General features: G+C 48.7%; 1 protein-coding gene across 1 annotated transcript; it reads right to left on the bottom strand.

Annotated features, from left to right (window-relative positions):
- Window positions 1–4,061: 4,061 nt before the first annotated feature.
- Window positions 4,062–7,011, bottom strand: LOC144274733 (uncharacterized). The gene is made up of 2 exons (XM_077833791.1): window positions 6,852–7,011; window positions 4,062–5,223 (listed from the first exon to the last, which is right to left on the bottom strand). The coding sequence occupies exon 2, from the start codon at window positions 5,149–5,151 to the stop codon at window positions 4,147–4,149; it is 1,005 nt and encodes a 334-aa protein (XP_077689917.1). The 5' UTR covers window positions 5,152–5,223; window positions 6,852–7,011; the 3' UTR covers window positions 4,062–4,146.
- Window positions 7,012–12,355: the final 5,344 nt, after the last annotated feature.

The following is a 12,355-nucleotide window of genomic DNA, read 5'->3' as shown; positions in this document are numbered from 1 at the left end:
TTCAATAAAAAAATAGAAAGCAATTATCTCCCACTGGCTTGAAACTGACATGGGCAGCAGAGAGCCTTGGTGATGGTGCTGTAACATGGGAAGGGAGGATGGAGCCAGAAGATGCTGGGTATTTGCGTAACAGATGGGAACAGAGAGCTGCCAGGGCTGCAGTAGAGCACAGGTACTATTTCTCCATGTGTTGGGGACCCAGCTCCTGGAGTCATGCAATTACAGCAACCACTGCTTTCCTGGTGGAAAAAGAGTCCATTTCTAGCTCTCACAGTTGCAAAGAAAAGCTTGAAAATATGACCCGAGTGTAACTGAGGCTGCCTGAGTGTAGTAAGCCTGGGACACTTGCTCTGAGAGGGGGAGCTGCCCCATCTCTGCTGCCAAGCTCTCCCCAACAGAGGGCTCTGAGTGTGGCAGGAGGGGAAGTGCACAGCAGTCCACCCACCAAGCAGGTACAACCTGGCTGATAAGGAAGCCCCCCTACTCCATTCTTCCCTATTGTGTCCCAGCTTCTCCAGAACGCCACCCGCATTGCACTAAATGGTGGGTAGACACAGCAGCACCTCAATGTTTTGCTGTACCTTGATTCCAAGATTGCCTTAATCCAGCCCTAACAACAGGGAATGGGAAGGTGATTGGCAGCTGGTAGTTGGGACAAGAAGTTGGGTTGGGTTGTTGCAGAGAAAGCAGCTGGGATGGGATAAACTGGGCTGGACAGACTCTCACTCAGGTGCATGGTTCTGCCCTTCCCCACCTGCGAACCTGCCAGGCCCTGTTGCTGGAACAATAGGACTGCTAAACTCCTACATCTCAGGATGGCAGGGTCATGAACGCCATTTGTCCCAAGTGTCTGGGACTCTTCTGACAAAAGTGGTGACAGAAGCAAAAGGAGTTAACAGATTATATAAAGAGTAGTGCCCAGGGTGGCTGGAAAGCTCTATCGAGTGATGGGAGGTATCCAGACAAGCAGAGAACAGCTCTCTGCATGGGGTGGAGGGTGATCTGCTCCCATGCTCCTCATTCTGGTAGGGGGAAAATAAGTCAGAAAAAGTACAGCCAATTGTGACATTTGCAGTGGGAGAAATCATACTACTCAACCTTCTCCCCTTGAAGAATATTAAAAACAGAAGAGGCCCCATATTGCATTACCCAAGCCCCTGTTGACATATCACTGCCTACACCTGGGATTAGGTTGATAACTATGTCACTCAAGGGTGTGGAAAATCCACGTGGACTTAACTCCCACTGCAGACAACACTATGTCTTTGGGAGACCTAGTATCTGCCTCTCAGGGAGGTGGAGTACCTACATTGATGGTAGAAGCTCTCTTCACTAAGCAGATCAGTGCTGCAACTGTGGCATTTTAAGTGTAAACACACCCTAACTCCTGCTCATTTCAGTTCTCAGAGGGGAACAGTCCCATGACCCTTAATTTCGCTCCCTCTCTGCATTATTGATTTCAGTCAGTGTTTGGGGCCAGCTCTCTAACTCTGAACTGTTATGGCATACAGGTACAGCCTGGTATGTGGATCTGCCCTGCAGGAAGCACAGGAAGAAAAGGTACCTCAGGGGTTCCCTCTCTGAATTCTCATCACTGCCATTCTCTAGGCACATAGCTTGGTCTAGAATCCTCACTCAGCATAATCCACTGCTGCTTGCTTCCAGCAGGGAACTGATGCTGGAGTAAAAGATTCTAGTTCCCGACTAGACACAAGCAAATGAGCACTTTCCCGCACCTTTCTTCACCCCTCTAGTCAATGGCTCTCCTTTTCACAAGCCAATGCCTACCCTTAGCACCAGGCTTAGGAAAACATCAACCTTTCATCCCAGGAACAGAACCCTCTCCCCCGCCACCTCCAGAAGACAGGCTTTGACCTGCATCCCCCTTCTACAGCTGACTCCTGCTGTGGGGAGAAATGCCAACAGGGAGAAGGAGAGGGGTGGGGAAAATGACGTGTGTGTGCGCGTACACACACACACACACACACACACACACACACACACACACAGGGGAGACTAGTCATAAGGGGGCCACATGGAAGGGAACGTTAGAGCACAGAGAAAAAGAGGTTACCTAAATGACCTACCTACTGACTTTTTAAGTCCTGAAATGCAATACAGTATAGCAGAGCAATGGTCCCTTGTGGTCTTGGAATTTATGAGTCTATTTAACTTTGTTAATTAGAGGCACGTTCTGTACTCAGACTGACAATACCGAAAGATGTTCTTGGCCAGTGAACTTTTCACTCCTGGCTCAGGGACTCTAAGGGCCAGATTTTCAAAAGTATTGAGCAGCTCCCATTGAGAGCAATGGAGAATCCTTCCCTCTCTGCTGGGAAAAACAGGAGCTGCTGCGTACAGAGCTCTTTTGAAAATCTGCTCCACATTTTGATTGGTGAGAACTCTTGCAAGTCTAGCGCAAATAGACAGAGCCCTGTATGGACACAAAATTTGTATCCGCAACAGATCCACACTCCACAAACATGGTCTGTGGATATCCCCAAATTTGCAGGGCTCTACAAGTAGAAATTGTAATTCAGCCATCTGCACAGAATGAGTCTGACACCCTTGAATTAATCATCAAGAAGTAGTAACATTAAGGCTTGATACTCAGCCACCATCCCAGTGCATCTGCATAGTCATCAGAGGTTACCTAATAGAAGGTCACCTAATACATCATGAAACACTTCACTAGAACTTAACTCCAAGGCAGAATAACTCTGGTATTTAAATAGTGACAACTGTTTAGGACAGAAAGGAAGGGTGAAGCACATGCCCAAATGAAATTCTAGTGGGAATTTTAGGGAGGCAGAAAGGGATGGGCCCCAAGTGGGGATTTGTGAGGGAAGAGACACACATCTGGGCTACGGGCGAGCTTAGAATGGGCCAGCAAAAAAAGGCACATAGGTTGTGTCTGGAGTGATCAACAAAGGGAATAATTTGAGCAAGGGGTTGTGCCAGCTCAGTCTCTTTTTAAGAGAGAATAGTAGATTAAGAATTAAAAAATAATTAAGGCGCTCAGGATTCCTCAACAGCTACAGACGGATTACACACACACAAAGAGGGTAACTGACTGGGAAGTGTGAGGTAGGTTAAAATGTCTGAAGAAGTCCAATTCTACACCTCCTAGTAGGTAAGGATGACCCAGAGAGAGAAAGGAGCAATGCTTCAGCTGCTGCTGGGGAGGAGAAGACAGGCTGCTCCCCTCTGGAGGTGTCTGGCCTCCTGGGGTGAGGAGCCACATTAGTCCCAAGAGACCTCTTCAGCTCACAGGTCACCTGAATTCTGCTAACAGTGCCATGAATTCCCTGAACTGATTACATTTGGGGTGGGGAACAGAAGAAAGATTAAAGCCCAGAGACAGTAAGAACCACAAGAACAAAGAAATGGAAATGATTTTTGGTTTAAACATTTTGTTAATCGCTATTTGTTCTACGGTGCATACAGAGTCCCCATGTACGACAGCTGGTCTAGCACAGCCTTGTCTATTCCAGAAGAGAAAGGAAGGGAATGGTAGTAACTGAGTGGGCTGTTTAAAGTAGAACTGAGACTCTCATGTCCTAACACCAGAGTGGGAGCTGGCCTCATTTGCCTTTGACCTGAACTAGTTAAAAGAGATGTGAATGTGCTGCTGCTGGAGAGAGGCCCTTGGTACACACAGCGTGAAAGCTGTGCTGCAGTCCTCTCCTGGAAGAGCCACGGCTAGCACCCCGCTCGGTCCCCATGGCCTCTCTGCTGAGACATTCCATAGTGAACCCCGTCTGGGTTAGTCCCGTTGGTGTTCTCAGGGGTGTAGACACTCATCCTACCTGGAAATGGCAAGAAACCTACAACCCGTTCTACACAGGCCAATAGTAAAAATTTAACAAGACAAACATATCCCTTATCCTACCAGCTACTCACCCTCCCAATACAAACCCCAGCCACTGGCCAGCTCTCCTTGCCCATCCCTAGTCCCAACCCACTAAAACAACCAATTCTCCCAAGAACCAACCCCTTCCCCTAATGATCCCTGCTAAAAAGCCATACCAGCTCCCTCCCACCCCACTAACCCCCAGAAAGCAGATCCCACAAGCACACAGCTCCAATCTCCTCTAGCTACTGCCTCCTGCTGCTCTGATGGACTCTCCTTCCCTCCCCCAACCCCTAACATGCTTGAGTGGGGTACGGCCATAAAGGCAGGAAGGACACAGGGTTCTCTCCTGTGTGGGTTCTCTGATGCCTCTTGTGGTGGGAACTGCGGCTGAAGCTTTTCCCACAGTAAATGCACTCATAAGGCTTCTCTCCTGTGTGGATCCGGTGATGCTGGGTCAGGGTAGATTTGTCAGTGAAGCTTTTCCCGCAGTCAGAGCATGTGTAGGGCTTCTCTCCTGTGTGGATCCTCTGGTGTCTGATCAGGTTTGAACTGACATTGAAGCATTTCCCACAGTGACTGCACTCATAGGGTTTCTCTCCTGTGTGGATCCTCATATGTTTGACCAGGTCCGAGTTCTGGCTGAAGCTTTGCCAGCACTCGGCACACGTGATAGGGATCTCGATAGTCGAGGTTTTCTTCTTTGATGTTTTAGTTTTTTTAACCTTCCCAATGGCAGCGCTGTCCCGCTGGATGCATTTGTCCTGCCTTTTCCCTGGAGGGCTCCTCAGGCGCCTCTTGTGGTGGGAGCTGCGGCTGAAGCTCTTCCCACAGTCGATACATTTATAGGGCTTCTCACCCATGTGGACGCACTGGTGCTGGGTCTGGGTTGACTTGTCTGTGAAGCTTTTCCCACAGTCAGAGCAGCTGTGGGGTCTGTCCCCTGTATGGGTTCTCTGGTGACGGATAAGGTTTGAATTGATGCTGAAGCTTTTCCCGCAGTCAATACATTTATAAGGTTTCTCCCCTGTGTGGATTCTCCGATGATTCATAAGGTCTGAGCTCTGGGTGAAGCTTTTCCCACATTCGATGCAGATGTTGGGCCTCTCCCCTGCATATGTTCTCTGGCGGACGATGGTGTCTTTGCGTTTCCTCACGCCTCTCCCACGGTGGGTGGACTTACCCTCTCTCTCCTCTGAAGGGTTTTGCTGCTGTGCTTCTGACCTGCCCTCACTCTTAAGGGATTTTCCCTGGTCCAAATTCTGAGACACGTTTCCTTTGGATCGTTTTGGAGACATCTCAGGCAGTTCCTCTCCAGCAAGGCTTTGAAGATTCGCCTATTTTGTTATCACTCACAGTCCTGACACCTGCTGGGATAAAGAGAGAATCCAGACACGAGTCATGCTCCAAGCATAGGCAGAAGGAAACAGGAATAATCAGTTGACAAATTATTTTAGAACTGAGAAGGCTCTTTAACCTCACAGGCAAAGGTGTAACAAATCCAATGGCTGGATGATGCAGGCAGCTGAGCTCAAAATGGAATTAAGGCATAATTTTTAATAACTTCCCAAGGGAGGTGGTAGACTTTCCATCATTTAAAAAGTTTTTAAAAAGATTGGATGCCTCTTTCTAAAAAAAGAAAAGAAAAATGTGCTCTCTAGCTCAGCCACACATTATTGGGCTCAATGCAGTAATCACTGACTGGGTGATCTTCCCTGACCTGTGCTATACAGCAGAGGTTCTCACCCAGGGATCCAGGGCGCCTTGGAAGGGCCATGAGCAGGTTTCATGGGGGGTCCTCTAAAATAAACCAGAGAGCAAGGCCTGCCTGAAATTCACTGGGTCCCAAGGCAGAAAGCTGAAGCCCGAGCCCTGCCATGCAGGACTAAAGCCGAAGTCGGAGTAACTTAGCTTGGCGGGATCCCCTGTGGTGTGGGGCCCTGGTTGCTACCCCCTAATGTCAGGTCTGGCTTTTAATTTACTGGATATGCAGTAAAACAGTTGCTGTGGCACAGGTGGGCCGTGGAGTTTTTAATAGCAATTTGGGGGGAGGAGGGGGCTCAGAAAGAAAGATGTTGAGAACCCCTATTCTAAAGGAGGTCAGACTATGCCTTCCGGAGTAGCCACCTGAGCTCATAGTTGCCCTGGGTACCCCTTAACCCCTCAGATTTTCTGTTATGACTCTCACTGATGGCATGTATTAATTTAGGGACCAGTCCTACAACCATTCACTCATGTGAGTAACTATTCACAGAAGCACACCAAGGCCTCATTCCCCATAGCCTTATACTTGTCATTTACACCGGTGCAGATTAAGTGCAAAGTGGGGGAAAAACACAACCATTTCAGATTAGCAGAGCAGAGGGTGAATGACACAAAATGCAAGGCAAGAGCACCCAGCCCTTAACTGGCAGCTCCTTAGGGCAGGGGGACATTTTTATTTGTTTCTGCAAAGAACCCAGCCCGCTCATCTGTGGGCAAGACTAATAACAATCAAAAGAGCCATTTTAGGGGTTTCCCCTGACATTATCCCCAAGTGCAGGGACTAAGCAGAGGCAACAACTGGCTTTTCCTCTCTCTGCTCTTCTAGTTAAAAAAAAAAGAAGAAAGTCAATTCTCAGATGGCTTTTGTATAAGGTAACCTAGGCTATGAATAAGAGTTTTTAAAAGGCAGGCTTACTACCTGATGTATCAGTGACCGCAGCACTCGGAGCTGGGTTGGGCAGGTTCGGGATCCGGGAACTCCCCTCCCCAGTTCTCTCTCCTGCTGCCCCTTTCTGGGCTTTCCTTCCCCCGCTGCCCTCCCCTCTGGCAGGGTCCAGCCCAGAGGCATTTCCTCCCCCATCGCTGGCCTGGCTCCTAATAGTGCGAACGGGAGCGAGCTGCCATGCGACGAGCGAGAAGCGCTAGGGGTGAGAAGGGGCCATCTGGGCAGAGCCAGCGCGGCTCGCTTTCTGCCGGGCCCTCGCACTTTCTCCAAGTTCCCTCTAGCAATTACCTGGAGTCTGCGGCTCAGAAGCTGATGTCGACAGAGCCCGAGGCTGCCCCAGGGGCTGGTTCCAGCCCCGGAGAAAGTCCCGCCAGCTGGGCACAGAAGGGCGGTAGGGAATGACTCTCCCCACACAGCAGCAGCGGCGGCTCAGTCCGGCTCACAATGGAGGCAACAGCCCCAGCTCCTGACCCAGGAAGTTCAATCCCTTATATCCTGGTCAGACGAAAGCCAGAGAGACTCAGAGAATCCCCCTCCCCCTTCCTTAGCAGTAACCAGAGGCCAAACTAGCCTTCTGATGACAACAGCTGCTGAGGGCGGCCCGCTTTGCTGCTGCTGAGCACCGTGTTAATGCACGTTTGAACTGCAAATGGCTTTTCAGGTTTAAGACCCATCTGAGAAGGGATGCATGGGGCAGGTCTTGTCTTGGCTGCCCGCATATACTGGGATGTAACTGGAAGCTGGGGCTGGAAGAGTTGTGATGGTGACATCGAGCAGGGGGGAAAACTACCAGGATGGGTGTAAAATTGATGGTGATGTGAAAATATCCCCCGGCAGACAGACATGCACACTGTGTAGCCTGAGCTCACTGCAGTCACCAAGGGCTCCTTGCATCCCTCCATTTCCCCCACGAGCTCCCTGCAGGTCCCCCTTCCATCCCCCTCTATTGGCAGGGTGACCAGATAGCAAGTGTGAAATATTGGGGGGGGGGAGGGGTTGTAATTGGTGCCTATATAAGAAAAAGCCCTGAATAACAGGACTGTCCCTATAAAACCAGGGCATCCAGTCACCCTATTGGTAAGCCAGAGGGCTCAGCAGTACCCCAGTTCCAGTTTGCACCCCAGGGATCCCGCTGTTGTAGAGTTGCTGGCAGACCAGGTCAATCCAGGGCCACAGGCCAATTCACTTGTGTATTAGTACAGATTGGGATAGCTCAGTGGTTTGAGCATTAGCCTGCTAAACTCAGGGTTGGGAGTTCAATCGTTGAAGGGGCCATTTGGGATCTGGGGCAAAAATTGGGGATTGGCCCTGCTTTGAGCAGGGGGTTGGACTAGATGACCTCCTGAGATCCCTTCCAACCCTGGTATTCTATGAAAGTATGGTTGGTGTTTACAATTCACAAATAACATCCCAATAGTTTTCATATTATTTTCACCTCTTTGTTCCTGTTATAATGAAATAGCAAACATTTACATTGTGCATACCCCTGTAAGTAAACAGCAAAGAAATCTTGTGGGATGCTAATGAAGGACTTCAACAGAAAAGCAAGTGGTCATTATGGTGAAAATTGGTGGCCAATGACTCAAACTGCATTCCTCACTCACCATCATCAAAGGAAAACTCTGTGTGTGTAGAGACTCCATCAGCTTGTTTTCTGTGAGAAGAAGCTATATGTATGGATTCCAGGAATGATCCTGCATCTCTGGACTGTATGGACTCTTACAGGGAAGGGCACCAGATGCAAAGCCAAGATTCCCAGATATTATCTGGTTGTTCATTACATTACTGCTACCATTTGGACTTACAAACTGTGACTTCCTGTACCTATATTTTACTACTTTAACCTCTCAATAATTCTCATTTCCTTTTCTTAGCTAATAAACCTACTACTAGGTTACTATAGAACTGGGTGCCAATGTTGTCTTTGTGGTGAGATCTGGAGGACCCATTGATCTGGGGTAAGTGGCTAGTCCCTTGGGACTGGAAGCAATCTGAGGTGGTGTAATTTTTGGTTTATGTGACTATTATCACTAAGTCCAGTCTGTCTAGGTGGCAAGATAGGCTGGAGAGTCTAAGGGGACTGTCTGTGACTCCATGGTAAGACTGGTACAGTGATCCAGGAGTTCACATTTGTTACTGGCTTGGTGAAATCTAATTATAGAACACAGCTCCAGTTTGGGATGTCTGCCCGGTTTTCTGACAGTCTGCCCTGAGATTAGCACTCACAGTTGTGAGCCACTCCAGACAGTGTGACAATTGTTTTCTTGTGCTCCCTCATCTATCTGTTCCCCTCTGTTGTCTCTTGGCAAGAACTGTCTTTTTGTTCTATGTGTGTATAGTGCCTAGCACCATGGGGTGCTGGTCCATGACTAGGGCTCCTACTTGTTATGGCAATACAAATAATAAATAATAACTATAGATTATTACAGGGATGGTTGGAGCTGCTGGCTCTGGTCACTGGATGCCGGGGCTCCATGTGCTTCCCATTCCCCACTTTCAGTTTTCCTGATTGTCACCAAAATCAACAGGGTTCTGCCCACTGCTGCCTAGAACACACCCTGAAATGTGGAACTGATTGGATGTGGTGCTGAGAAGTTAGGACCTTACATCCAAACAGAGAAATGACATCCAATTGAATGTAGGACCTGGCTTCACACAACCAATGAAACTCCCTCCCTAGCTCCCCACAGGAGGGATCAAGTATCCTTGTCTCTTTCCTGAAAAGTAGGAATGAACCAGAGACCTTGCAGGGCTCTGGGCAGCCCTTGGGGCCAGGTACCCATCATCTCTGGGGCTCTTTTATTAGGGGAACCCCTGGGACAATCTCAGATACCCACAGAATCTCCCCTTCCCCAGACTCATGGAATCTCTTCATCTCCATGCTCACCTGCTACCTTCAAGGAGTGGGGAGGGGCAGCCATACTGTGCAGACACCTCCTTAAAGAGCCTCCCCTAGGCAGGACATCTGAGCAGTAACGTCTGCAGAGGACAGGTAACCTTCCTGTGCCACTCTAGGGTCTCCATCTGCTTTTATGGCTCCTAGCACTGTCATATCTGAGCACTTCATGAACATTAATGGATTTATGCACACAACCCCCAGCCAGGTTTATTTCCCCCATTTGGGGAAACTGAGGCACAGGGGGGTTGGTTTTGGGTGGGGTAAGAGCTCCGTACCTTAGCAGCTCCCCTTCAGAGATGTGCAGAGTGCTTTAGGGACTCTGTCATCATTTGTCCAGCACCAGTGCAGTTCCCTGAAAATTAGGCCTAAGGCAGGTTGTCACACTCAGGACAAAGTCGCTTCATCCGGGGTGAAGTGTCTTGGGTGAGTTGCTGCCGATGCCCCCAATGACTTCCCCATGTGAGAGTCTGGCGATCACCCTGGTGATATGGATACCATATTCAAGTCAAATAAATCTGTGCTAAGGACTCGCCTGTAAATGGAGAGACTCCCCACCACCTCTGCAAGCTGCAGGCTAGGAATAGAGAGCACAGGGAACATCACCCGAACTTCACTGTCTGAGAGTCCTCAAACATTTATGAACACAAACCAAACCTTAATTTAATGACAGCTAACGACACATCCCACCACACAAAAAATGTAACCACACGGGAATGAGAAGGAAAGCCTCCTGCAGTGCTGTCAATAACTTACACCCCCGTGCAAAACCACTCTCACGTCAGCAGATCGGCGCACAGTCTTGGACTGGACTGAAAAAAGTGTGTGGTGGCGGGGCAGGTCTATCATAATGTGGAAGCAGCGGCTTTGGTAAGACAGTGCTGAAAGTGCACCCCTCAGCAATTCGTCTTGGTTTAACTTTCGTTGTGTTTTTGGGCCAGGTCTGACTCCTTGCAACTCCTCCATTTTAAGCCCTGTAGGCACATGTGACTGGCACATAGCCCACACACGTAACATTATTCTATTTTAACATCTTAGAGGCTACCATTAAGGTTTCACATGAGATCACAAGTTGGATGAAGCTGGGGTGCATGTGGTTTCTCAGTATGTCTTGGAGACGGAAGTGAATGCCTTGTGGAGTGTCTCTTCGTGCCTAGCACCTGCACACAGGCCATCCCTACACCTAGGTGATTCTCTGAGTGCTGCCTCCCAGCCTCCCATTGCAGTGTCCCAGGCAAATCCAGCTGCAGTTTAGAGCTGGGGTACTTGTAGAATATGAGCTGTACAGTGCCCATATCTGGGGATTTCAACAACCCACTTAGTGCCCAAGGCAGAGAGCAAAGAGAAAGCAGCAAGCCTGGAGCATGCAGTATCAATAGGGAAGCATAAACTTCAGTCTCTTCTGAATAATGCCAATACTCAGCTCTTAAATACCTCTCTCAACATGCTTTAGAAAGGAGGTGAGCGTCCACTTTATAGATGGGGACATGACTTGCCATAAGTCACCCAGCAGCCCTATAGCAGAGCCAAGACTAGAACTCTTGCTTCCTGAGTCCTAGTCCAGCATACTACACAATAGGCCCCATTGTTCTGAGAAGATGATGGCAGTCAACTGGCGTTGCTTGTATACAGCAGCTGAGTAGTAATAACCCCACTGAGAGCTATATAAACACTTTCCATCCACTGCTCTAAAAGCTCTTTACACAGGTGGCTAGGGGGTCACAGATGGGGAAAATGAAGCCCAGGACTCATAAGCAAGTCAGTCAGTACCAAGCCAGGCCTTGCACTCAAGGCTTTTGACACTTCATTCAGGGACTTCACAACTACTGTAAAGTTCTCGGGCATGCTTTGCTCTCCATCTCTGACAAATTACATCACTGCAGAACAGAGACTTCATTATTATTATTATTATAAAGGTTTTTACAGCTGTTAAAGCCAGAAGGACCCTTGTTACCATCTAATCTGAACTTCTGCATAACACAAGCAATAGAACTTCACCCAGTGATTCCTGCATCCAGCACAGTTGCTTTTTGGTTGATTTTAGTCTTCCCCTGCATGAAAGCAAGAGTCCATTTAACAGAGAACCAACAACTTTAACAAAATTCAGGAAATTAAATAAACAACAACAAAGAACATTTTGAAACGCTCTACAGAAGATAAGAACCATGCCCTAAAAGACCTAACAAGCTGAAAAGATGATGGGCAGAGATAGGATGAAGCTTGAGATCTGCTGAAAAGCTAGTGTGATCTACCAATGGCATTTAGCACCTGTTGTATGAGTCCCACTATTTAAAACATCTTATTAGCCCTGATCCTTGGCTTCCATGTTCAGTGCAACTCAGGAGGGAGGTGAAAAGGTGTATTTAAGCAATCTTTTATTTTCCCCCCATCCTAGGAGCACTTGACCCCAGACACAGGTTAGACCAGCCTGACTTGTATGGGTTGCCAGTGCCCCCACAGGGCCAGTACAGCAGCCAGAGGCTGGCAGGGTATGGTGTAGCCATGTCTCTGCACCACCCACAGAGAGGGTAGGTGGTATAGGAGCTGCTTCTCTGCCTCCGCACAAGCCAATGCTATGTTAAGCTGGCTTTAGGGCATCTTTGTGCTGGCAGAGTTGGCACCAATTTGCCCCAAACCAGGGGAAAACCTGCTCCAGTTGCGTGCTCTGGAGTTGATGGGCCCCTTGGGAAAAGTCTTTTAATGAGAGGCTCGAGGGATGACTCAGAGATAAATGGAAACTGTGAGCCTCAGGGTGTCAGGGTCTCCAGACCTCAAACACTGGGCAATGCGCCATGCACAACATGCACTGAGAGGCCAATGCTGTGGGCTCCTCAGTTACCTGGCTGCAGTCCCTCTGGGTTCCCAATAAACACACAGACACACACACATACAGTAA

The sequence above is a fragment of the Eretmochelys imbricata genome, chromosome 14 (assembly GCF_965152235.1).
Source record: "Eretmochelys imbricata isolate rEreImb1 chromosome 14, rEreImb1.hap1, whole genome shotgun sequence".
NCBI lineage: Eukaryota > Metazoa > Chordata > Testudines > Cheloniidae > Eretmochelys > Eretmochelys imbricata.
The sequence above is the reverse complement of the archived record's forward strand: the minus strand, read 5'-3'. Positions and strand labels throughout refer to the sequence as shown.

Excerpts from the sequence above, each read along its gene's own strand:
- LOC144274733 (XM_077833791.1), bottom strand. The coding sequence starts at position 5,151 with ATGTCTCCAAAACGATCCAAAGGAAACGTGTCTCAGAATTTGGACCAG.